Genomic DNA, 25,913 nt, shown 5'->3' on the forward strand with positions numbered 1-25,913 from the left:
TCCTCCTTGTTCTCCTTCTTCTTTTTCTCCTCATCCTCATCCTCTTTCTTCTCCTCCTCCTCCTTCTTTTTCTTCTTCTTCCTCTTCTCCTCTTCTTTTTTTTTCTTTTGGTATATGACTTTTAAATGCATTCTCCAGGTTTGCAATTTTTTTTGGGTCAGGTTTGTGATTTGTCTTTTCAGTATATTATGATTTTTTTTGATGAGAGAAGTTTTTATTTTTATGATTCCAAGTAATGAAATTTACCCTTGCTGCTTCTGTATTTGTGGTCAAGAGAAAAACAAATTTCAAATTCAGTAACAAATATATTTTCACACATATTTATAATTCTTAGCTTTATTTCTTAAAGCACTTTAAATAATCATTTGTATATATTCATTTGTATATGATCATTTAAGAGGGAGAGGCCCCTGAATGTGGGTGACAGTTCTCTGGCTTGGGCAGTCTGTGTGCCCACTGCAATGGGACCAGAATTGATCCTTAGTGCATGAACTAGCTTTTTGGAGCCCATTTCCTATGGAGGGATACTTTGCTCAGTCCTGATGCAGGGGGAAGAGGCTTGGTCCTGCCTCAACTTGATAAGCAAGACATTGCTGACTCCCCATGGGAAGCCTTACCCTGTCTGAGGAGCAGATTGGGGGTTTGGTCAGGGGAAGGTATGGGAGGAGTGGGAATAGGGGAAGGGGGAATGGTGGTTGCTATGTAAGAAAACCTTTTAAAATAAAAATAAAAAATACCAAAAAAGAATTAGAGGTCCAGTTTTAATTTTTCATGCCAATAGTTTTCTAAAGAGCTTTGATAAGAAAAAAGAAAAAGTAAAACAAAGAAATATAAACAAATCCTGCAAGTTTGCCATGAATAGTTTTGTGATCCTTGTCAAATATCAATAAAATTGTATATTTTTATATGCTCTATTGTTGTGCCCAAGTTGAGACCCCCAGAGAGACACCATTGGAATTCAGTCAAGTCCAGAATGCAAAAGCAAGTTTTATTCAGCAGGCAAAATTCAAACCAGCAAGCTGGGAGCTCAAAGCCTCCACTCATGACACAGCGCAATGGGGAGAGCTCCCGCTTCTCATTTGGGGTTGACATATATAGGCAAAAAACACAAGCCAGGTTTCCTTAGGGTCAAGGTGGTTAGTTTTACTGAGTATAGGGTATAGACACCTTTGGTATACCTTCTACCTCCTTTTAGCAGCTACTTCTGCTACTGTGCATGGCCCCCGCCCTACTCCCAAGCAGTTATTTACTACTCTCCTCTAGACCACAAAGCTGGGTGTCAATAGGGGGCTAGCTGCTAGGGACAGTTGGTTTGCACTTTTGCAAAGGGTCCTGTTTCCAGCTAACTTTTGATGCTGCAAAGTTCTTGAACCCAGTGCCTTAACCAGATTCTGATGAGGCAAAGTTTCTTAAAAATTTCCATGTTACTTACACTATAACTTTAGCACTCACACACAAAATATAACAAAGCATAAAAGTAATAAATATAAACACCAAAATTAAGGACAATTTAATGCTAATAAATGATTTAATATGATTATGTGTGCATAAAAACTAGATATTACCTGTGTCAAAGAACATAATACATTGATACAATAGTTTTGTTTTTCATAAAAATAAAAAGCAAACCTAGATCAAGAAACAAATAGGAAATGCTTATTTCTCAACATTGTAACAAGAATAGGAATTCTAGACATAAATACATACATATATGTTCATATATGTTTATATGTTAAAACAAATTATCTATCTGTCTGTATATCTGTCTATCTATCTCTATCTATCTATCTATCTATCTATCTATCTATCTATCTATCTATCTATCTACCTACCTATCTATCTATCTATCTATCTATCTATCTATCTATCATCTATCTATTTTTGAGAGAGAGTTGCTCATGTAGCCTTGGCTGTCCTAGAACTCTCTCTCTGTAGACTAAGCTGGATTGGAAGTCAGAGATCCATCTGCCTTTGGCTCTGGAGTGCTGGGGTTAAAAGCATGCACCACCATGTTTTTTTTCTTTTTCTTTTTCTTTTTTTTTCATTTATATTTCTTACATGAAATAATTTTTTTCTTTTTGGGCTTTTGAGATGGTGTGTGTGTGTGTGTGTGTGTGTGTGTGTATGTGTGTGTATAGCCTTGGCTCTTATGGAATTCATTCTGTACTACTAGCTGGTCTTGAGCTCACAGAGATTGCCTTGTATCTGCCTCCAGAGTGCTGGGACTAAAGGGTTGTGCCACCAGTGTCTGACTACATAAAGTAATTAGAAAATAAAAATAAAAAGAAGTTTAGGTTACCCAGGCAAGAAGGCATACAACTTTAATCCCAGCATTCAAGCGGCAGATGCAAGAGGATCTCTATGAGTTCAAGGCTAACCTGGGCTACCTGGAGGATTTGAGAATGCCTGGAGCTGCATAATGAGAGTGTGTCTCAAGAATACAAATAATCATTCACAAGGAGAACAAATGGAAGAAAAGGATAAAAGAAAATAAAGAATAAAAATGATGAAGAAACGTAATTTTCTCATCAAACACTGGAGCTGAAGTATTGGCGCAGCAGTTAAGAGGGACGGTTGCTTTTTCAGAGGACTCAGTTAACCCAGTTAGATTCCCAGCTCCCACATGTCTCACAGACATCTGTAACACAGAATTAAATATGCCATCTTCTAGCTTTTTAATACACCAACCATGCATGTGGTACACTCTTATACATGCTGAGAAAACTCTCATACAGCATATGTCAACAAATAAGTTTTAAAAATAGGAATCTAAAATGGAATCCCAAGCAAGTAGGCTTGGAGAGATATTAGGATTCCATTATAAAGCAAATTCTATAAAATATATAAAATTTAAAACTACCGTATGGAAACTAATGGGGCAATATGTCTTTAAATTCTAGCTATGCAGAAACTTGAATTAAGAGATAACCAAGGCAGAAAGAGTGTTTAAAGTGAACCTTGGAATGACCACACCACCCTGAACTGGCTTGACCTTATCTAATGTGAACTTTGGTTTCAGATCAGGAGTATTGGCAGGAGCCAGAGTCTGCTTCTGTTGTCCTATAATTTTTTTCTTGTGAACATTCAGTGTTCTTTTAACCCTTGTAAGCAATGATTTCTTTTGGCCAGTGCTGCCTTTATAGCTCAGGCCTGTTGCTTGGAGATTTTGGCATAATCTGTTTGCAAATATATGGGGAACTTGCTTGGCCAGTTTCAGCTCTCTTCCTATTTCGTTGATTCCTAGCAACAGCTTGTTTGTATTGCTACTAAAATGTCGGAAGCTAATCATAGGAGCTTTTACATCATAAAGGAAATCTATGTCTTATTGTCAGTCCTAATTGGACTTACAGGGTTATTAAAAATAAAGAGGACATAATTGGAATTGGGACATATTAGAGGAGAACCAGTGGGAAGTAGGAATGTGATCATGAGAGATGAATTTAATATTTTACTGAATCAAGGTAAGAAATTATAAATTAATAAACAATACAAAATCTACCAAACAAACTGTGAGTTTGTGGGGGACATTTCAGATTTAAATTATAATTTGAGTTAGGTGTTGTTGAGACTTAAAAAACTGTGGTCTTGTCATCCATGTGCTCTATAAGTGAGAAAAAATGGAATTTTTGAAAGCTCAAGTCTACTTCAAGAGGCTGAAATAAGAGTGACAGTGTCCGGGTCAGTTGTGGCTAAGGGATATGATGGAAATCCTCCCCTGCTGTGATGCACTGGAGGAGGTCTATGTGTCAATCCTCCTCACTTCAGCTACTCCCTTTTCTTCTTCTTTCCAGATTTAGTAAATCTCTGGCAGCAAAAGAGGCAACACTTTGTGATGACGAACATCACAGTCAGCACACAGGCAAGCAGGAATCCAAGCACATCCAGAGAGTGGTACTGGTACCAGGTGAGGTCATGCGCTGCCACACGAAGGTGCTTGGCTCCCTTGTGGCGCATGACATACTCAATCCAGAAGACGGCTCTGTCCAGGGGCTTTACTGGCTGGTCGTGGTGGATTCTTGATAGCCGCATGGCATTCTCCTTATAGCTAAAGACATCGATATAAAAAACCGATTAGTTTACTTTCTTGAAGCCTATGAAAGTTTCAGGGAAAGCAACATGAGACTCAATAAACGCCATAGAGAAGCACTAGGTACAGTGTGGTTTTGACTGGGACATGTTTGAATGTTTGCCTGGAAGTTTCTATTTTCTGTGAAATTCTTTCCAAAACTAAAATAGGGAATCATTTTACTAAGGAAATCTTTCCAGCAGAGCAAATATTGACAAGCCTTTTCTACCACTGTAAGAGGGGTGGTTCATACAGTCTGATGATGATTATATTGATGCTCTTGACAAGAAATTGTATCAATATTCTTTGTAAGTTTAATAAAAATACTATTAGTGGTTAAAATGGCAACTGGTGAGAATGGAGTATACCTTGCACAAGATGACTTCAGGGCTGGGATGCAGGTCTTTGATAACTTGCTTATAAATTATTTCCATCATCAAATTTTTCTAAACTAACTTCACGTATAGTATGTCTATAGGGATAGTTTATAGTCTTGTTTTACAGTAAACCTCATTGGATAATGCTTGAATGATATTTCTATTGCTGTTGTTGTTTCAAACTTCTATTGTCCCATTGGATACAATTTATCTAAACTAGTACCAACTTAAACAAAATCACTGTACTCACGAAGGGTCGTTAATGACTGTCTTCACAGCATGGAGCAAATCTGTGCTGGACATTGTGAGAAAGTTCACTTGAACCCCTGCTCCTTTGGTCTTCATGTGAACAACATTATCAAATTGGTCTCCAAACAAAGGAATGCCCACCACAGGGATCCCATGGTAGATCGCCTCATAGATGCCATTGGTGCCACCATGAGTAATAAAAGCTCTGGTTTTAGGATGACCTAGCAAGGGGAGAAATTAAGGGGAAATATTAAATATAAGTCTGAGACAGAAAATGAAAGCCACAGGAAAAAGGCACAGAAAGGGCAAATATTCTCTAGACAACACCATCATACCCATGGAATGGAATTGAAGTCCTCTCATGTCTTATAGTATGGAGCATCACAAGTCCATGGATGATTATTGAAGGCCACATAGAGGTAGTGAGGTGTGGAAGTAGAATGATTTTTGCAGTGAACAGAAAGGGAGAACTCCTTTCAAGTGGAGTAAGCAGCAAGTGCAATCACAGGCAGTGGTTCAGGACAGAATGTTCTCCTAAAGGAACAGTGAAGCCACTGCTCATGATAGGTTCCTTCCATGTGGTAAGGGGCTTTGCTAATCCTCATGGGATGAGGCTTAGGACAAGCAATACTTCATCCAATATAGGACAGCCTCATAATGTGGACTTTTGGGGGAGCTAGTAAATTAAGGGTCAGTAATGAAAGAATACCATCTTCACTGGCATTTGAAATTGTGCTACCCTAGAGGAAAGGGCAGATGGAAAGGTTTAGAAATAGGAGGTGAACACACAAACATGAAGAAGTGATTTAAGTTTATCTGAATGAAAACTACAGAAGAGATAATAATGGATTCTCCTATCTTCACTGTTACTGGACATCATATTCACATAAGTTCTTTATTTTTCCAGGACTAGTTCACATTTGTCAAAAATACATTAGTGTTGACATCCCCTCTCCTGAGCAGCCATTCCTATGTCTCAGGCATCTCCTGATGCTTACCGAGAAGATCATTCTGGGGGATCCATTTGTACAGCCGAGTGTTGGAGCCCAAGGTGTCTGGCTTCTTGCCTTCAAATCGCCAAAGAACCTGTTAAGATGAAGCTAGCCTCTTATTACTTTGGTCAAATGTCAAGTTCCTCCTGCTAGATTTCTGGAGAGATTAAGAATCTATGCAGATAAACACCAGTCCCTAAGGGCCAGGCAGTGAAGATGGATGGTGGGAACCATGAAGAACTACTACAGCAAGGATGCAAGTTCTCTTTAATGTCCTTCATTTGGTCTCATGCTTATCCAAAATTCAGCATGGCACCTTAATATTTAATCAACAACAACTTAGGCAAATTTAGGTCCAGTATTGTGAATCAGAAAGAGTTAAGAAATGTGTGAATGTAATTCTAGTTCAACAATCTACCAAAGTTACTATTATATACCAGTTTGTTTCTCTAGTAATGTCAAGCAGGACTTACAGAATGTCTTTCAGAATACCCATGTTCATTTGCCAGCACCCAGATGGAAGCTTAGGGATGTCTCTCTGTAGCTCCAGTTCCAGAGGATCTGAAACCCTCTCACAAACACTCATGCAGGCCAAACACTAATGTGCACTAAAAAAATTGTATGCAAATGGATGGAACTAGAAATACTATCCCGAGTAAGGTAACCTATACCCAGAAAAAATGAACATGGTATATGCTTACTCATAAGTGGATGCTAGCTGTAAAGCAAAGGTTAACTAGGCTATAGTCCATGACCCTAGAGAAGCTATGTAACAAGGTGAACCCTAAGAAAAACATTTATATCGATCTACCTGGAAAAAAGAAATAGAGAAGGTAGCCTTTCTAAATTTGGAGAATTGGGGTTGCAGAAGAAGGGAGAGAAGAAAAGGAAGATGAAGGGAGAGTTGGAGGGGGGAGGAAAATTGAGGGAACAGAATAGTTGAGATGGAGGAAGGACAGAGATGAGACCAAGGAAAGAGATATTTTGATTGAGGGAGCCATTATGGAGCTAGCAAGAAACCTGGCACTATAGAAGTTCCCAGAAATCCACAAGGATGATCACAGCTAAGATCAGAAGCAATGGAGAAGAGGGTGCTCAAACTACCCATGCCCTGTAGTCGGACTGATGAATATCTTAAATGTCACCATTGATCCTTCATCCAGCAACTGATGGAAACAGAGGCAAAGACCCACAGTGGAGCACTGGTCTGAGCTCCCAATGTCCAGTTGAGTTGAAGAGAGGGAGGAATGAGAATATGAGCAAAGGGGTCAAGTCCATGAAGGGGACACACATAGAAACAGTTTACCTAGCTAATGGGAACTCACCAACTCTAGCCAAAACTAGACCCTCTGAATGTGGGTAATAGTTGCATGGCTGGGGAAGACTGAGGGGGTCACTGGCAGTAGACACCAGGATTTACCCCTACTGCTTGTAATTTCTTTTTGGGAACCCACTCTCTTTGGGTGGATATCTTGTTCAGCCTAGATATACGAGGCAGGGCTTTGAACCTTTACCAAAGCAATGCGCCTTACTGTTTTCGAGGAGTGGGTGGTGGGGTGGTGGGGAGAAAGTGGAAGAAATGGGAGTGGGAACTGGGACTGGTATGTAAAATAAAGAAGACAGTTTGTGTTCTTAAAAAATAATAATAAAGAATAAAAGAAAGAAAGAAGAAAAAAGAAAAAAAAGGAATGTATGATTGTCATTTCCAATTCAACAGTCTACCAATGGTACTAATATATACCTTAACTTTTTTCCAATATATATTTATAGCAGTTTTACATTCCAAATTCAATATAAATCTTTGTCAATGATATTTGTGTTAGTTCACTTTTAATCACTTTTATCATAGGTATATTTTAGAATAGGTCCTTATAGCATGACATTGATCTAAGCATGTGATCACTCTAGAGCAAGTCCCCAGCTACCCCCTATTTCAGCATTAAAAGTTTCAGTCCCCCAGGTGGAATTGGGGTTGGTAAATCCTATCCTACCTATTCTTTTGAATAGTAAGGAAAACATTACCACACATAAGCCCAGTTTAATTTGTATTTGGTTACATTTGGTTAAGATTACAAAGGAATATTTCACTACTATAAAAACCCCTTTAAAATTTATACTTCTTTTTCTAATTTGTTTTATTAGGGTGACTTATTTCAAGCAATAAGTTCTGATTATATTTTTCCCTCCCCAGCTCTTTGCCTTTCATCCATCACACCCTTTCTGTCTCTTTAGAAAAAAAATAAGCATTTAATAAAAATAAAATGAGATAAAAGATAAATAAACCAGATTAACACAAATGTCATTTTAAAAATATGGATTTTTTTTAAATTTATGTGTAAGCTAGTGTGTCTCTATGCATGAGTGTGTATATGTCATGGTTTAAAAAGGTATGGTCCCCATGGATTCATATGTTTCAATGTTTGGCCTATTGGGAGTAGCACTATTTGGAGGTGTGGTCTTGTTAGAGGAATCGTAGCCTTGTTGGAGGAATTGTGTCACTGTGGAGGAAGGCTTAGTGTACTCATATGTTCAACCTTTACCCAAAGTGTCCCACAGTCTCCTTCTGCTCCCTGTGGATAAAAATGTAGAAATCTGCTTCTTTTTCAGCACCATGTCTTCCTGCATGCCCCTAGCCATGAGGATAATGAACTAAACCTCTGAAATGGCAAGGAAGCCCCAACTAAATATTTGAAATTTTATATTATATATAACTATAAGTATTGCTGTGGTCATGGTGTCTCCTCATAGCAATAAAAGCCCTACGAAAGTGTGTATGTACATATGCATGGAAATATGTGTGGCTGTCATGACAGGCTGTATAAGGGCATTGAATCTCAAGGAGATACAGTTATAGGCAGTTGGGGGCTGATAAATATGGCATCTCAAAATAAGTTCATGTCCTCTGGGAGAGCAATGCTTGTTCTTCAAGGATGAGGCACTTCTCCAGTCCTACAACTGCAAATTTTGAGTGCTTCCTTGTTGTTACAGGGCCAGTGCACTTACTGGTTATAATTTAAATGTTGTATAGTTATACTTTAGTGTATGCATACTCTTCATATATCCTCCAGGAAAATAAAGGAAGTAACAAGCCACAGTTTTGTGCATATAATACCTTCCAACCATCAAGTTTGCCAACATTTGTTTAGTGTTTTTCTTTTTAAGCACAATGTTAATAACAAGGTTATTATTCAAAACCACCAACCAATATTTGGCATTCCCCCCCCCCCCCTGTATTTTTGTGTCACAAGTGACCTCAGGGATGAGCTAGAGCTATCGTGACAGCTTCAATTTCACACGAGGTTTCTGCAGTCAACACTTGAACAGGCTGTGACCATCTCAGTGAGGATGCCACATGAGGCACTGTTTCTTACCTTCTGTGGAATCTGGGCAAGGCCTGCTGCAATCATATTGGCTCTTTCTTCTGTTAGGGTACCCACCATGGACCCCAGAGAAAACACTACCACACCATGTTCTCTGGAAGACTGGACAAAGTCTTCTATTTCCTGTTGATGAAATATCAGCCCATCACAAACAGCAGCAACACTAAACAACCTGCATAAAAACTGACACCAACATGCACAGGAAGAAACTGAGCAGCATTAGAAATGATCACAGTGGTGGGTGTTTCAGAACTATTCACATCTACACATAAGATTTACAGTTTTAGTTAAGTGTAAGGTTACAGCTCTTTGTGTTATATATACTGACATTCACACAAACAGCTCTGAAACATTTTCATATTGAAAAGCAAGATTTGTTAATATTAACTTCAAAATTCTCTTTCTCCCCACCTAGTCCCTTAGTCACCAAACATCTGCTTTTTTTTCTATTATTTTATTAGTCAAGGGAGTTTGCATAAAGTTTTCTTATTTTATTTATGTCTTGTTCATTGGCTAGTTTACTTAGTATACTGTCATTAAGGTCATACCATGTTTCCTATACCCTAAGATTTTACATTTTAGTGATTCTTTTTCCTGTTTATAAAATTCAACTAGCATATGATTTTGATCAATAATTCTGGTCATATCTAGGTTACTTTCCCCTTTCTTAGTTACTGTTCTAAAGTTATGAGGATTAAGCCAGTTTCTAAAAGAAAACATTTAATTGGGGACTTGCTTAAAGTTACAGATGGTTAGTTTATGAGCATCACGGTGGGGAGCACCATGGCAGGCAGGCAGAGCACTGGAATTGTAACCCAGAACTAATCTTGAAGCGTAAATAACTGACAGATAGAAAGAGCCATGCATGTTTTAGGTCTTTGAAATCTCAAAGTCTACCTCCAGTGACACAATTCTTCAACTAAGTCACACCTCCTAATCCTTCCTAAACAGTTCACCCATTGGGAACCAAACATTCAAGTATATGACCCTATTGCATCATTCTTATTCAAGCCACCATGCACCCTTCCCTTCAGGAATAGTACCGCTATGGTCATCCTCGCATTATGATCTTGTGAAGGTTTTTCATTCAGTTCTTTTATATACATTCTCAGGAGCAGAATTCATGGACCACATATCTATTTCTAATTTGGTTCAGACTGTCCACTCTCTTTTCATTTGTGTTCTTTCTAACAGATGTTAATTTCACTGGAAAGAAATTTACTATGTGCTGTCAATTTATGTTACTGTGTCTGTTACTGCAAATATATGTGTATGTATGTTTTTGTTGGAGTTTGCTTTCACTTTTGTGAATGATCAAGAAATTAAATAAAGCCATTGTGACTTGTGAACATGAGTTTTTCTTTGTTCATACTCCATCTATTTTGTCTCAAATCACTTTGTATAGGACTTGTCTTTTGGAACTCTCTCTGCACTTAATATTTGTGTGTTTTCTACAGTCAAATATATGAAAAGGTTTTATGAAGCAAAATCCTGCTAAATTAATTTAATCCTAATGGTAGTCACACTCTTGTGATGGAACAGATAAAGGCGCTTCTACTGGCAGCTTTCTTTATCTAAATTGCCATGACTCTCTGAGTTGATAGACATTCTGAAGAAATAAAATATATTCACTCTTTCTGAAAACTCAAAGACAACAGCAGCAAACAAATGGGACAATGTTTACCTTTGGCAGAGGCTTGGCAGGTTTGCAGTGGAGTCCTCCAACATAATCAAAGTTTGGTAAGACAGGGTGGGGAAATTCCAAATCCCAATAGGTTCGAATGAGCCATATATCTGCCTTCCCCATCATCTCAGAGAGTGTTGTAGGTCTTCCTGTAAAGGAATCAGAAGAGTCAAGGTAGGACAGGTAACAAAATTGTCAGGTGAAAATGATTATGCCAGGTAGTCTTCAGGAAGTGATAGAACCGGGACCCAGTTTGTCTGTGATCCACAGTGCTAGCACAATCCATGAGCACCCCAGCTCTGAGCCCAGAGCCAGCAAAAGAAGCACACCCTGGATTTGAAACCTGAGTCAGCAAAAGAAACAAGCACTTTATCCATGAACCCAGAACTGGAGAAAAACACCTCAGGTCTGAAATCAGAACCCAAGGAACACATTTTGCCCCTAGAATCAGAACCTCTTAAAAAAAAATCTTACCCTGGCCCTAAAATTGGAACCTAAAAACAAAAAAGGATCAGAGAAAGAAACAAAGTTTGACCCTGAAATCAGAACCATCTCTGCCCTGTCATAAAAATCAACCAATTGCCGAGCAGGAAAAAAAAAAAAAAACAATTAATCTGTGAAAAGGGAAGTAGTAATCTTCAGTCTAGAGGCATGACTTTACCAGGCCTTAGTTTGGAAGGGGCAGCCAATCACAAACCTGTAGACTTGAAATTCCCCAAGCTTTCCTCTTTATAAAAATCCCCTCCCCACCTGCTCTGCTCTTTTTGCTACTGTTGCTGCTGTCATTGCTGCTGCCACCACACCAGATAGACTTTGGGACCCAAGTTAACTCACAATAAAGACTCTTTGCTTTTGCACAAGATTTGGTGTCATGGTGGTATTTCAGAGTTTCAGACTTTGGGCATAATAGAGCACTTTGATAATGTAGCCAGAGTTGTTTATAAGTGTGATTGAGATAGAAGACATATTTGACTATCTAGCCATCATCTATCTATCTATCTATCTATCTATCTATCTATCTATCTATCTATCTATCTATCTTCTATCTATCTGAGTGTATGTTTGACATAAGTCTGTAATATCATTCTCATACTTATATATATATATGTATACACATACACACACATATAGTCAGGCACTGTGCAAATGATATGGGAGAAGATTCCACATCTGTAACACACCTTGGAAATTCATGATTACCAAATATCTAGATCTGCCATTTAAATATAACCAATTCCATTACCTATAAGTCTTGTTTGTCATACCCAGGGAAACACTTTTGCCTGCCACTGTCCATCTAGTTTGTCCTGCCTGAACCTTGATGTGCATTTCTTTGTATGAACTGAGAATTTTGTGCTGTTTTGTTGTGTTTTGAGGTTTTCTGATGGAGCCCCCGGTGGTTACTATGTAACTATGTCGTTGACCTTGATACTTCTTCAGCACTTCATTTTGAGAAAGGGTCTCATTGTATAGCCCAAGTTAACTTCAAAGAGATTTTTTTGATTATACCTGAGTTCCTTGTCCTCATGCTGTTCTTGATTCATGATTGATTATATAATAATCATGAATGTTATGGAGACCCCAACATGTGAGCCTACTTCTACCTTGTCTTATGGTCAGTGAGTTTTGAGGTGTCTCACAATTGTTTACAACAATCAAAAAATAAAGGTAGAAGTAAAAATTAATCGTTTACATCTGACATCCTTACATGTGACACAAAGCATAAGCTCCCCACCTATGACACAAGTATACATGTGCAGACTTATGTTATTAAGAGTAATGGCAGCAATGTAATGTAATGATAATGATGATGATGATGCTACCACACAGGTCAAACTACTGTTTTAAAACATGAAATAAAATGACTTGTTGATCTGTTATTTCTTAGAGAATTTCTTGGAGATTTGTTTTGTGTGTGTGCCTTTCTGAAGAGTCCCATGCAAGTGATAAAAAAGACTTTGCGGTTGACATTGGGACATAAGCTTTTCTATAATCCTTTGAATTTGGCAGATAATTTCACAGCCCCACCATTTTACTTAGGAGAGATACATCCTCCTGCTGCCTATCCTGTTGTTTCAAGTTCCCCTTGAATGACACAGCACATTTTGAATGCGACAATCCCAGTTGACCATGGCACTTACCCAAGACTTCACTGTAAAGCTGATTCCAATTCTTCTCATTAAATATTTGGAACCAAAAGTCAAAAGCAAGCACATAGATCAGATTTTGTACCCTCTCGATGAATGTCATTCGATCACTCAATTCTGACATAGCAACAGGCACATAGGAAGGAGGCAGTGGCAGTCCTCCACTGTACTTCTCATATGTGGAGCCAGGAAAGAATCGGAGACTGTACACCAGAGGTATCTTGAGAATCTCAGCCAGTAGGTCACCACAGGGCACGAAGGGATCTGCTACTATGACATCAAAGCTTGAATTTTGTAGTTTTGTCATGAGTTCCTTGTTAAAAGCTACATCTTTGCAAAGACTTTCAAAATATTTTGAATCTTCCCAAGCCAGTTCCTGATATAATAAAAAGTATCCCCAAAATGATTGCTTTGGCAGCTCATAAATGTATTTATTGAGTGAGTCCTTGTAAATTTCCTCCAATTCAGCCATGGATAGAGATGCAGGATATTTCTCAAACTCAATAGCAGATGTGTCGCCAACCTCATAAGAAAGGGAGACTGAGGGTATCAGAACTGTCACTTCATGACCCTTCTTCACAAGTTCATCTAGGATTATCCTTAAATTGAGCCAATGGCTAAATTCCATTGGCCACACCAGCACCTTACCAGCACTTCCAAATCTAAAGAAGCCACTCAGCTGTAGGAGGAATAATGCTGCCTTCATTTTTCCAGACATCTTGTTCAAATTTAGAGCTGTCTCTCAAATGGTGATCATTCAGCTCTTGCAGATACAGAAAGAGTAATAATTAGTTAAAGTATAACTTGTACACACCAAAGCAAACGCACCTGGGGCAATCAAAGCTCTGAATGTAAAGGGCAAAAACCAAGAGGCAGATATGTACATGTGAAATGACTCCTGATTCTCAGTGACTTGAATGTATAATGTACTTGGATAACTGTGAAAAGTAAGATCTCCATTCCTCTCTCTCTCCCCTTGATAAAGAACTTGCAGTAAAAACGTAAGTGTTGAGTCACATTTTTTAAATATCACAGTTCAGTGTGTCTTCGTACAAATGTTGGCAACAGCAATCATTTACCATACTATGATTATTAATTTTAAATAAATGGTTCAGAGGCACATAGTATAACTTCAAAATTATTAACATTGTAATTAAATTTAGAGCTGATTTTATTTTAGGGAGAAGTCCTTTTCTTTTTGTCTTTCCATTGGTTCCAGCTCTGCCCAACCAGGAATCTGCTTTCTTGTAGCTAGTCAGCATGCATGCATGAATATATTCTAATGAGACACTTCTTCTGCCCTCCTTGACTACCAGAGTATGGAAAGCATGAATGCCAAAAATTAGAATTTTCCTGGGGACCTTCTGCTGGGAGAAAAAAATGTCTAACATCTTGGGAGGCCCCAGGAGGAATCTGACATAGAAGGTCACTTCCAGGTGTTGGCATACAAAAGAGTTTCACATTAGCCTGGAATAAAGTATAATAAAGGTTTATTTATTTGGGGATAAACTCTGAGAAAGGGTAGCTATCCATAATCCTCTGTGTACACTGGGAACTAGACCAAATCCAGTAGCCAAGAGGGCAACGCAAGCTTTTCATCTGCATTTATAGTGCATGAGACCACACCCAAAGTGAGCTAGTATAGTACACTTCTAAATTTAATACAAAACTATGTACAATAAGAACAAGTACCAAGACCTCAATATAAATCTGACCACAGTCAACCTGATCGAAGAGGAAGTGGGAAGTAGCCTTCAATGTGTGGGCACAGGAGACTGCTTCCTAAATTTAACACCAGTAGCACAGATACTGAGGGCAACAATAAATCAATATGACCTCTTGAAACTGAGAAGCTTCTGTAAATCAAAGGACACTGTCAATAAGAGAAAAAGGCAGCCTACTGAATGAGAAAAGATCTTCATCAACTCCACATTAGAGGACTGATTTTTAATGTTTATAAAGAACTAAAAAAATTAGACATCAAAATTCCAAATGATCCAATTAAATAATTGGGTATAGCACTATAAAAGAGAATTCTCAACAGAAGAATCTCAAATGGTCAAAAGACACTTAAGGAAAAGGAGACCATCTTTAGCCATCAAGGAAGTACAAATTAAAATGACTCTGAGACACCATTTTACACCAGTCAGAATGGTTAAGATAAAAAACACCAATGATAGCTTAAGCTGGAGATTAAGGGGAACACTCCTCTACTGCTGGTGGGAATGCAAACTTGTACAACCACTCTGGAAATCTGTATGGTAGTTTCTCAGAAAACTGGGAAACAATCTATTTCAGGTATCTAGCAATACCACTCTTGGGCATATACCTAAAGGATGCTCAATCATAGTAAAAGGATATTTGTTCAACTGTTCATAGTAGCATTATTTGTAATAGCCAGAACCTGGAAACAACCTAGATGCCCCTCAACCAAACAATGGAGATAAGAAAGTGATACATTTACACAAAAGAGTACTACACAGTGGTAAAAAACAATGACATCTTAAAATTTGCATGCAAATGGATGAAACTAGAAAAAAAAAACCTCCTGAGGGAGGAAACTCATATCCAGAACGATGAGCATGGTATATGTTCATTCGTAAGTGGATGCCAGTTGTATAAGAAAGGTTGACCAGCTTATAATTCTTGACCCTAGAGAAGCTAAGCAACAAGGTTAAGCCTAAGAAAAACATATACAGATCCTCCTGGAAAAAACATATAAAGATACACCTGACAAAATTGGAAGCATAGGTGTGTATGTGTGTGTGAGTGTGAGAGAGAGAGAGAGAGAGAGAGAGAGAGAGAGAGAGAGAGAGAAAGAGAGAGAGAGAGAGAGAGAGAGAGAGAGAGAAAGAGAGAGAGAGAGAGAACATAAGGGAAGAGGAGGGGAGAAGGGGGAAGGAGAACTTGAGGAAATGGGATGGTCAAGATGGAGAAGGGACAAAGATGAGAGCAAGGAAAGAGATATTTTGATTGAGGGAGCCATTATGGGGCTAGCAAGAAACCTGGCACTATAGAAATTCCCAGGAATGCACACGGATTATCCCATCTAAGACCATAAGCAATAAAGAAGAGGTTGCTCAAACTGGCCTTGCCCTGTAGTCAGACTGATGAATATTTTAAACATCACCATAGAACTGATGTGTGATTCTTCTCTGTATGCTGTGGCTCCAGGATTTTTCCTACTGCTTGTACTGACTTTTTGAGAACTCATCTCTTTGGATGGCTACCTTGCTCAGCCTAGATATAATAGGGAGGGCCTTGGACTTTGCCCAAAGCAATGTGCCTTACCCTCTCTGAGGAGAATGTAGGAGGTGTGGTGGGGCAAAGTTTGACCAAATGGTAGGAGGGGAGGGAGTGGAAACTGGGATTGATATGTAAAATGAAAAAAGATAATGCAATCAGTCAACTTCCATAAGTTGCAAGAAAAGATAGAGGCAACCACCTACTTGGCATTCACCCAAAGTCTCACTTGCAATGTTGGCATAAGCAACTTTGGCTAAGGTCTAGAGTCTCTGACAGATGATTTTCAGAGGCAGGAAAATTATTTATTTATTTATTTATTTATTTATTTATTTATTTAAGATTTCTGTCTCTTCCCCCCAGCCGCCTCCCCTTTCCCTCCCCCTCCCCCAATCAAGTTCCCCTCCCTTGTCAGTCCAAAGAGCAATCAGGGTTCCCGAGGCAGGAAAATTTTAAAACTGTTTTGATGGAGGAAATGATGATCTATCTATGTGTTACTCTCACTGGTTAATAAAGAAACTGCCTTGGCTTTTTGATAGGGCAGGATTTAGATAGATGGAGTAGACATAACAGAATGCTGGGAAGAAGGGAAGTGAGGTCAGATCACCATGGAGCTAGCTGCCAGGTCAGACATGCTGAATCTTTCCTGGTAAGCAATCACCTCATGGTGCTACACAGATTATTAGAAATGGGTTAATCAAGATGTGAGAATTAGCCAATAAGAGGCTAGAACTAACGGGCCAGGCAGTGTTTAAAAGAATACAATTTGTGTGTTGTTATTTCGGGGCATAAGCTAGCCAGGCAGCCAGGAACCAGGCGGCAGGAACACAGCCCGCTACTCCCACTACATGAGATGGTCTTTTAGGGTTCCTGACTCATGAAAGAGTCTGTGAGACATTCTGCAGGACACAGAAAAAGGTGACTGAACTGCCTTTGAAATTTCCTGCTTCATGGAAAAGTCTGCAGGATATGGGCCTGAAGGCTGAAGATGGATGCCCCAACAGTACAGAGGAACTTTGGGTGATTGTCTAGGCCTTGAGATGTCTCTGTCATTTATAGCATTTGGAAGTTGCTTATTTCTTGTTTACTTAAGTAGTATTATATCCTTCTGGAGTCTTTGATGGAGTTGAAGAATATATAGATAGTTGTAGTTTTCCTTTTTTATGATAAAAGATAAAATAGATCTAAATATTGTAACTGTAATTCTTGCATTATAACTGTTTTGCTATATGTAATTTTACTATGTTAAAGTGTGAAAGCCTTTCTTTTTTGTTTAAACAGAAAAAGGGGAAATGATGTAGGTGGATCTTCTATCTATCTGTTTTTTCATTGGTTAATTAATAAAGAGACTGCTTTGCCTGATTGGTCAGAACATAGCTGGGTGGAGTAGACAGAATGGAATGCTGGGAAGAAGGGAAGTGAGGCAGACGCTATAGCTCTCCTCTCCAAGATGGACTCAGGTCAAGATCCTTCCTGGTAAGCCACTACCTTGTGGTACTACACATATTAATAGAAATGGGTTAATCAAGATATGAGAGTTAGCCAGTAAGAGGCTGAAGCTAATGGGCCAAGCAGTGTTTAAAAGAATACGGTTTCCGTGTAATTATTTCAGGTAAGCTAGCCGTGAGCCGGGTGGGAATGCAGCCCACCACTCCACACTACATTCTATCACCACTGAGACTAATTGAAGCCAATCATGTGGAGTAGCTCTAGTGCTTGAAACCCAGTTCTTTACCTATTCACTAATGAATGGTGAATGCATGCCACAAGATATTGTTGCTTGCTTAATATCTTTTAGATCTTTCATACCTAAACATTTCCATTTACATTCTGTATATCCATTGGCTACTAAGTATTTGCTGGCTTTTCAGAGGTGATAACAGCATAAGTTGCTAAAACTCTTGGTAAGTCATCTCTGACTCTGAGAGGTACTGGCCAAAATAACTCCTTTGCCTGTACCTTCCTTCCTTGCTTTCAGTTCTTACAAGTTTCTCAATTGAGTCAAATATTTTTATCACTATTTATAAAGCCTAGATATCTTGACGTGTAAATATTTCTAATGATTTCATTAAATCAATTAATTTATGGTTCTTATTCTGCACACGTGATTCCAAGGTTTAATTTTTTTCATTAATGATATCTTATTCTCCTTGGATATTATTTAGATGGTGTGTAGATTGTGTTCCTGGAGAGACGTTCTATCTGCCAGCTTATCATAATTTTTTAACAGATTTTGATTATCAATTTCAATAGCATGATTCCTCTTGGATAATCTCTCAGTGCCATTTTATAACATTTCATAACTAATTCACATGGGTTGAGTTTTGCCTGTCGAATTACACTTATCATTTTCAATAGTATGAATACTTTCAGCTAAAGACTGTATCATTCCTAAATTTTTCTTATTCTTAATTCTCTTGTCAAACCATTTTTTAAGGATATAATATGAAGAGCAAAAGTAATATCTGCCAACACCACAAAAATATGTGTCCCAGGTAGGTATGTATCTATTACAGAATTTCATTCATAGTAGAAACCAAAAGATTGTTAAATTCCTAGATAGTGATATTGTCTGCAATTATCTTGGGGTTGCTTTACAATTTTCAAATTTATTTGTTTATTTATTAATCAAATTAACTTACCTCCAATATATTTTTTAGAAAATTGTTGTATGTATAATAATCTTGATTGGCCAGCAGGTTTTGCAGTTGTAGCAGTAAGACAGGTCCCAGATCAGTACCTTAATTACCTGAGATTTAGAATAACTATCAAATTTAATTATTTAAGAGCAGCATACCCACAAATGGAGAAGGTTTGAGTTGGACAGAATATCAAGGAACACAGAGCTTGAAGGCAGTTGTGAACTGATTTTGGGCTTGGTCTCATGTACTGTAAATGCAGATGAAAAACATGTGTGACCCTCTTAATTGTTGGATTTGATTTCAGTTTCTAGGGCATGCAGAGGACTGTGGATCACTATCTTTTCTGTGAGTTTATCCTGAAGTAAATGAATCATTGTTATACTCTATTCCAGGCTATTGTGGAACTCTTTTGTATGCCAAAAATTGGTGCCCAATGTGGGGCCAGTATCTTAAAGGTTATTGGCTGAAGGAGTTCTCAGAGCATACAAGCCAACATTTTAAAACAGCACAGCTTTTTTCCTGCTATCGCTGAAAACCAAAAAGCATGCAGTCAGCTTTTATCAATACCACTTAAGTGTTTCATGGCAGGACCTCTTAAAGAGCTGCAAGGTTTTGAAGCTAAAGCTGAGTCAGGAACCCTCTCTTAAATGAGACTGCTTGCCTCTAGCAAGCAAAGAAGATCCGAAAAATTGCTGCTACCAAAAAGCTATGCTCTACTCTATTCTGTCTAGAATTACTTCCCAAGCTCTCAGGTTTTATGTGGATTCAGTTGTCCATAGAGTGCTAGGATTAAAGTCATATGCACTGTGCCTGGCTACAGTTTTACTTTCTCATTTATAAATAATTAAAATATATTTATTTATTTTAAATACCAATCACAATTTCCTCTCTGTCCTCTTCTTGCATTCTTACCTCCCACCTCCCTTCTACCCCATAATCCACTACTCTCCCGTCTCCATTCAGAAGCGGTAAGACCATGGGAGCCAACAAAGTATAACATATCAAGTTGAGGCAGGAGTAAGCTTATCCCTCTTGCATCAAGACCAAGCAAGGCATCCCACCATAGAAAGAGGTTCCAAAGAGATAGCTCCTGCATCAGGGACAGGTCCTGGTTCCACTGTCAGGTGCTTCATAAAAGGCCAAGCTATAAAACTGTGTCCACATGCAGAGGGCCTAGATCAGTCCATGCCAGCTTCCTACCTGTCGGTCCAGAATTTGTGAGCTCTAACAAGTTCAGGTTCGTTGTGTCTGTAGGTTTCCCTGTCATGATCTTGACCCTCCTTGGTCATATAATTCCTTCTCCCTCTCTTCAACTGAACTCTCAGAGCCCAGCCCAGTGCTTGGCTGTGGATCTGTGCATATGCTTCCTCCCATAAGTCACTGGATGAAGTCTCTATGATGACAATTAGGGTAGTTGCCCATTTGATTTCAGGAGAAGGCCAGTTCATTCACCCTCTCTACCTTTTACAGGAATCTTAGTTGAGGTCATCCTTGTGGGTTCTTTGGAGTTTCCCTGGCATCAGATTTCTCCTTAACCCCACAATGGCCCCCTCTGACAACATACCTTTTTCATTACTCTCCACCTCCATCCCACCACCAATTCAACCATCGGACCCCTCATGTTTCCATCTCCCTATTCCCTCCTCCCCTACCATGCTCCCAATTTACCCAGGACTTCTCATCTATTTCCTCTTCCCAGGTAGATCCATGTGTCCCTCTGAGTGTCCATCTTGTTACCTAACTTCTCTGGGGCTGTGAATTATCCTGATTATCCTTTGCATTGTATCTAATATTCACATAAGAGTGAGTACATACTGTATTTGTTTTTCTGGGTCTGGGTTACCTCACTCAAGAGTGGCAATGCTAGTTCTTGAGGTAAATTGATTCCCAGTTTTCTGAGAAACCCCTATACTAAATCAGTACAAAGTGGTTGTACAAGCTTGAACTCCCACCAGTAGTGAAAGAGTGTTCCTTACTCTACATCCTCACCAACATAGATTGTCATTAGCATTCTTGATTTTAGCTATTCTGACAGGAATAAGATGGTATCTCAGAGTCATCTTGATTTGCTTTCCCCTGATAGCTAAGGATATTGAACAATTTTTTAATTTTATCTCAGCCATTCAAGATTCTTCTGTTTAGAATTCTCTTTAAATTTGCATCACATTTAAAAATGGAATTACTTGTTATTTTGATGTGTAGTTTCTTGAGTTCTTTATATATTTTGGAGGTCAGACCTCTGTCAGATGTGGGGTTGGTGAGAATCTTTTCCCATTCTGTAGGCTGCTGTTTTGTCTTGTTGACAGTATCCTTTGCCTTACAGAAGCTTTTCTGATATAGGAAGTCCTTCTGCCCCCACCTCTGGTGAAACTCCACTGCTCTGGTGCAGTATCCACCAACCTGCAAGTAGCTAAGAGACATTGCTCCAGGCTGCGCCCCTTTCCCTACCTCCCCCTGGACTCTGTCTCTCCAAGAGCCACTCTATCACCTAATCCCATGCAGTTGAACAGCCTCCCCTTGGCCAGCCCTCCTCTGCAACCCTAGAAGACAATTAGGCACAGGCACAAACCACATCAATTAAAAAAAAAAAACAGCAGACTGCATAGGCACAGGTGTAAATCACAACGGTTGGAAGAACAAGCGCAGAAACAGGCCATACCAGTTGGAAGTGATGATGAGTATATGCTGGTGTAAGAATACCCTCAACAACTAAAACAGCCTTATGGTAACACCAGAACAGCAAGACCTGAACATTCCAAAGCAGCCCAAACAAAGGAAAATGAACTTAAAAATCACTTTATGAAGATGACAGAGGCACTTAAAGAGGAAATAAAAAAACATCCCTTAAAGGATCTGGGGAAGAGACACATAAAAATTGGAAGAAAATTTCTTAAAGAAAATCAAAAAGGTCCTTATTTTTTTGCATAAAATATTTTTCTTTTTGGTTTTTGGGGACAGGGTTTCTCTGTGTAACATAGGCCGGCTTGTCATGTAACTCACTCTATAGATCAAGCTTGTCTAGCTCACAGAGATCCACCTGTATGTGCCTCCATAGTGCTGGGATAAAGGAGTGTGCCACTGCTGTTTGGCTACATAAAATAACTAAAAAAAAGTTAAATTTTTGGGGCAATATGACACACACCTTTAATCCAGGCACTCAGGAGGCAGATACAGGAGGATCTCTGTAAGTTCAAGGCTGGCATGGCCTACATAGAAGATTTGAGGACAACCAGAACTACAGAGTGAGAGTCTGTCTCAAGAACACAAGTAAACAGAGACTGAAATTACATACTAATCAAGGCAGAAAGAGGGTGTTTAAAGTGAACATTGGAATGAGCACACTACCCTTGATCTCATCCAAAGTGAACTTTGGTTTCTGCTCAAGATTATTTTGAATCCAAGTGTTGGCAGGAGCCAGAGTCTGCTTCTGTTGTCCTATAATTTTCTCCCTGTGAACAACCAGTGTTCTTTTAATCCTTGTAAGCAAAGATATATTTTTTTTGTCCATGCTGCCTTTATAGTTTGGGCCTGTAGCTTTTGGGGACTTTGGAATAATGTTTGCAAATCTATGGGGAACTCGCTTGGGCAGCTTCAGCTCTCTTCCTTTTTCATTTATTCCTAGCATCAGCTTGGTTGTATTGCCCTGGGATTAAGACACAGGGGATCACAGTCTGCCCTGGGTGTGGAAGGAGCAATGGCTCTTGATTGATCAGCTTTCTCATCTCTCTTTTGTAGGACACTCTGTATTAGCTGCAGTTACTCTTCTTTTCTGTCCTTGTCTACTACTGATGCTCCCTGGGCAACCTGATCATAATTAACTTCCCACCCTTTTGCGGATCAGTATACTCTACAGATGTGACAGGAATATTGTCACAGGGTTCACCTCATTCTCACTAAATATGGTTTCTGCTGCTTCTGAAATCTGATGCTGTGAACAGTTTATGAGTGAAGGGCTCAGCTCTGCATTGGTAGTAAGATTGTTCCTAGTTTCAGTGCATGTGCTTCTCATAAAAGATTTCCTTCTTGTTGTTGATAAAATCTAATTAATTTCACCCAGTGCTCCAGTGAGGTTCAGCTTACATTGGGACTGAAGTCCTCTTGTCTGTTTTGAAATCCAATGATCACCACTGCAGGAGTCCATTTCAGAAAGTGTGAATATTTTATTGCAGGAATTAGGGTGGCAGTAGGTTAGTTCTTTTCATGATTCTGCACTACACAAAGCATTTTTATCTATAATATATGGAACCTCATTATGGGCTAGATATAGTTTTTCTCTTGTCTTGCTCTTATCTGGAGACTTGGCTTCTTGTAATTTACTCAGCTGTCTTCTTTATATAGTGCAAACTATTGCTTTTCCTCTTTCTATTAAAACTTCAGGAACCAATTATAGGAGCTCTTTTACATCATAAAGGTAATCTATGTCTTATTATCAGGGTCATGATATAGAAAACCCTGATATTTCTTAATAAATGCATGTCATCTTCACATAGAAATCCACTACACCTTGAAGCATTCATCCCATTTCTAGAATAGCACTATCAAGTTGTATCTGACTCAGCTATGATATCACATTAGGATAGAGTTGTTTTTAAATTTAGAATTTGATCCTACCCATGAGAACCTTATGGTATATACCTGGATTATAGAACTAGCCATTAAAGAACCAGCCATTGAGTATCACATTGTTTTATGAAGTAAGAATATATGAAGAAGAAGACATGGTCTCTGTCCAGGATGAACTTAATATAGGGTGGGTGTCAGCTGTCACTGAAAGTGCAAATGACTTTGCTGGAATAGTCTAGGCTCCTCCATCAGCAATTTCATTTATCCCCTCAAAATTTGCTCAAGTTCTACTTGGTTTACTATTTCCCAGCTGTAAACATTTAATCAGAACCTATGCAACTTAATTAACATGAGCTGAGACATTGGATTTGTCTACCACATTCTTTGACCAATAGTGGGATCACAAAAAATCCATGCTAGACCCCTCTAAACTTGTTGCATGGTGCCTTATGGGAGGGATGGTAGTGGCTCTAATGTTTCTGCTTAAGTATCTTCTACAGCTAAGATCCTGATAACAGTAAGTGAACAAGTCAAACCTCCAGGTGTTAATGGCTATAGAGCATGCTGGAACAAAACCTCCAAGGGAGGTGGTCCATGGTTGGCTAACACAAATACAGGAGGCTATTTAAAGCCCTAGTACTCTGAAAAGTCTCCCTTGCTTCTGACTTCTTGGGACCTTCTGGGGATCCAACCCTTTGAGGACCTGTAGTCAAAGTCAGGTAAGAGCCTATCCAGCAGGCCAGCATAGGCACATCCCAAAATGCTGGGGGAGTCACTGAGGTGGGGTTATAAAATTCCTTAACTCCCACTAGATTGCCTAATAAGAATAAAATAAAAAGAGTGAGATGAGGCAAGGCAATAGCACAAGCACAGGCAAGCACATGCAAACTCACAATGAATAAGCAAAAATGGCCAAAACAACCAGTTAGCAGACCAACAGGATAGTAACTAAACACACACACACACACACACACACACACACACACACACACACACACACACCTAGTCAATCACAACATCCAGCAGCGACTGCCAGTTTCAAAAGGACCAACCAAAAACGTTCCTGTTCTACCTTAATTTCCCTAAATCTCCAAAACCTCTGACATTTTTTTTTCAATAAAAAGCTTCTGTATTGGAATATCCCAGAGTCTGTGTTTTTGCCTCCATGTCTTCTTCCCCCTTTTCCCCCGGGGAGACAGGGATCATACAAAAGGCAGCAGCAACATGCCCACAACAACTACAGTTGTCTATGAATCCTGTTTGCCATACTCAGGGAAACACTTTTCTTGAACGTCTCCATCTAGTTTTCCCTGGTAGGTGCTGGAACCCTGATGAGTGATCCTCTCAGGGAACTGACGATTTTATGTTGTTTTGCTTTGTTTTGAGATATTCTGATAGAGCTCAGGGTGGTCTCTATGCCACTAGATAGCCAAAGTTGACCTTGAATTCCAGATCCTCTTTCTCCAAGTCCGAACTGCTGAGGTTATGGGTGTGAACTGGCACTCACCCAGTGTAAACTTTTTGTGGGGATTTAGTTTCAAGATTTCATTTTGAGACACAGTCTCACTGTATCACCCTGGCTGACCTCCGAGAAAATTTTCTATTATGCCTGAGTTCCTTGTCCTCATATTGTGCTTGATTCATGATTGACTGTGTAATAATTAGGTGTATGTAAGTTTGTTTGCAGATAATAAGGGTAAACAAGTCACAAAACATGGAAAGAGAGCTGTTTGTTCATTAGCTATACTTTAAAACACTGAAACTAGTAATCATTATATCTGCACTTCAATGTCATACATTTTAAATACAATTTCAATCATCCTAATAAATAAACATAGATTCTCCAAAATCCTGAATTCACATGCTTTATGTGCTTGGTACATAGACAGTGTATTCACAGCTGTGCAGGAATTTAGTAGGTGAAATGAGAAAGTGTTTCAAAGTATAAATGAGAAAACTAATTTATGTAATTAAAAATTCCTCAATGCTATGTAGATATCTATCTAGAAATATGTATTAGTCTTAAGCATAAATATATAAATCATGAAGACATTGAGTTTGTTTAAAGCTACTGTTTGGGGGGCTAGTGAGATGGATTAGAAGTAAAAGAATTTACCATGCAAGAGTAATGACTTGAGTTCACTCCCCATACAAGTTGGAACACCTGAATTCATCCTGAGAATCTACATGAAGGTAGGGATAAAAACTCTTCAAAGTTTAATCTGATCTCTTCATATGCCACACAGAACATAAGTTCCAACCCATAACCCAAGTATGCATGTTCTCATGATAATTATAGTAATGGCAGCAATATATTTCTTTTTTTAATTATTCATTTATTTATTTATTTATTAAAGATTTCTGTCTCTTCCCCGCCACCGCCTCCCATTTCCCTCCCCCTTCCCCAATCATGTCCCCCTCCCTCGTCAGCCCAAAGAGCAATCAGGGTTCCCTGCCCTGTGGGAGTCCAAGGACCACCCACCTCCATCTAGGTCTAGTAAAGTGAGCATCCAAACTGTCTAGGCTCCCACAAAGCCAGTAAATGCAGTAGGATCAAAATAATGATATTG

At 38.9% G+C, this 25,913-nt stretch overlaps 1 protein-coding gene across 5 annotated transcripts in view; it reads right to left on the reverse strand.

The window, feature by feature from the left end:
- Positions 1–967: 967 nt before the first annotated feature.
- LOC126506291 (UDP-glucuronosyltransferase 2B31-like) overlaps positions 968–25,913 on the reverse strand; it is a 34,790-nt gene continuing 9,844 nt past the window's right edge. For 2 of the 5 annotated variants that reach the window (XM_050149704.1, XM_050149705.1), the window contains 6 exons: positions 12,890–13,165; positions 10,749–10,897; positions 9,056–9,187; positions 5,691–5,778; positions 4,694–4,913; positions 968–4,045 (listed from right to left, as the gene is read on the reverse strand). In XM_050149704.1, coding sequence (XP_050005661.1) covers positions 3,766–4,045; positions 4,694–4,913; positions 5,691–5,778; positions 9,056–9,187; positions 10,749–10,897; positions 12,890–13,165 — 1,145 coding nt within the window. In that variant the 3' untranslated portion in view covers positions 968–3,765. Of the gene's footprint in view, positions 4,046–4,693; positions 4,914–5,690; positions 5,779–9,055; positions 9,188–10,748; positions 10,898–12,889; positions 13,659–18,780; positions 18,888–25,913 lie in introns of those variants that run through there. The other 3 variants (XM_050149706.1, XM_050149709.1, XM_050149707.1) reach the window with 3 other exon arrangements.

This window comes from Alexandromys fortis, unplaced genomic scaffold (assembly GCF_014885135.2).
Source record: "Alexandromys fortis isolate MF-2015 unplaced genomic scaffold, M_Fortis_MF-2015_v1.1 scaffold_0, whole genome shotgun sequence".
In the NCBI taxonomy this organism is placed as follows: domain Eukaryota; kingdom Metazoa; phylum Chordata; class Mammalia; order Rodentia; family Cricetidae; genus Alexandromys; species Alexandromys fortis.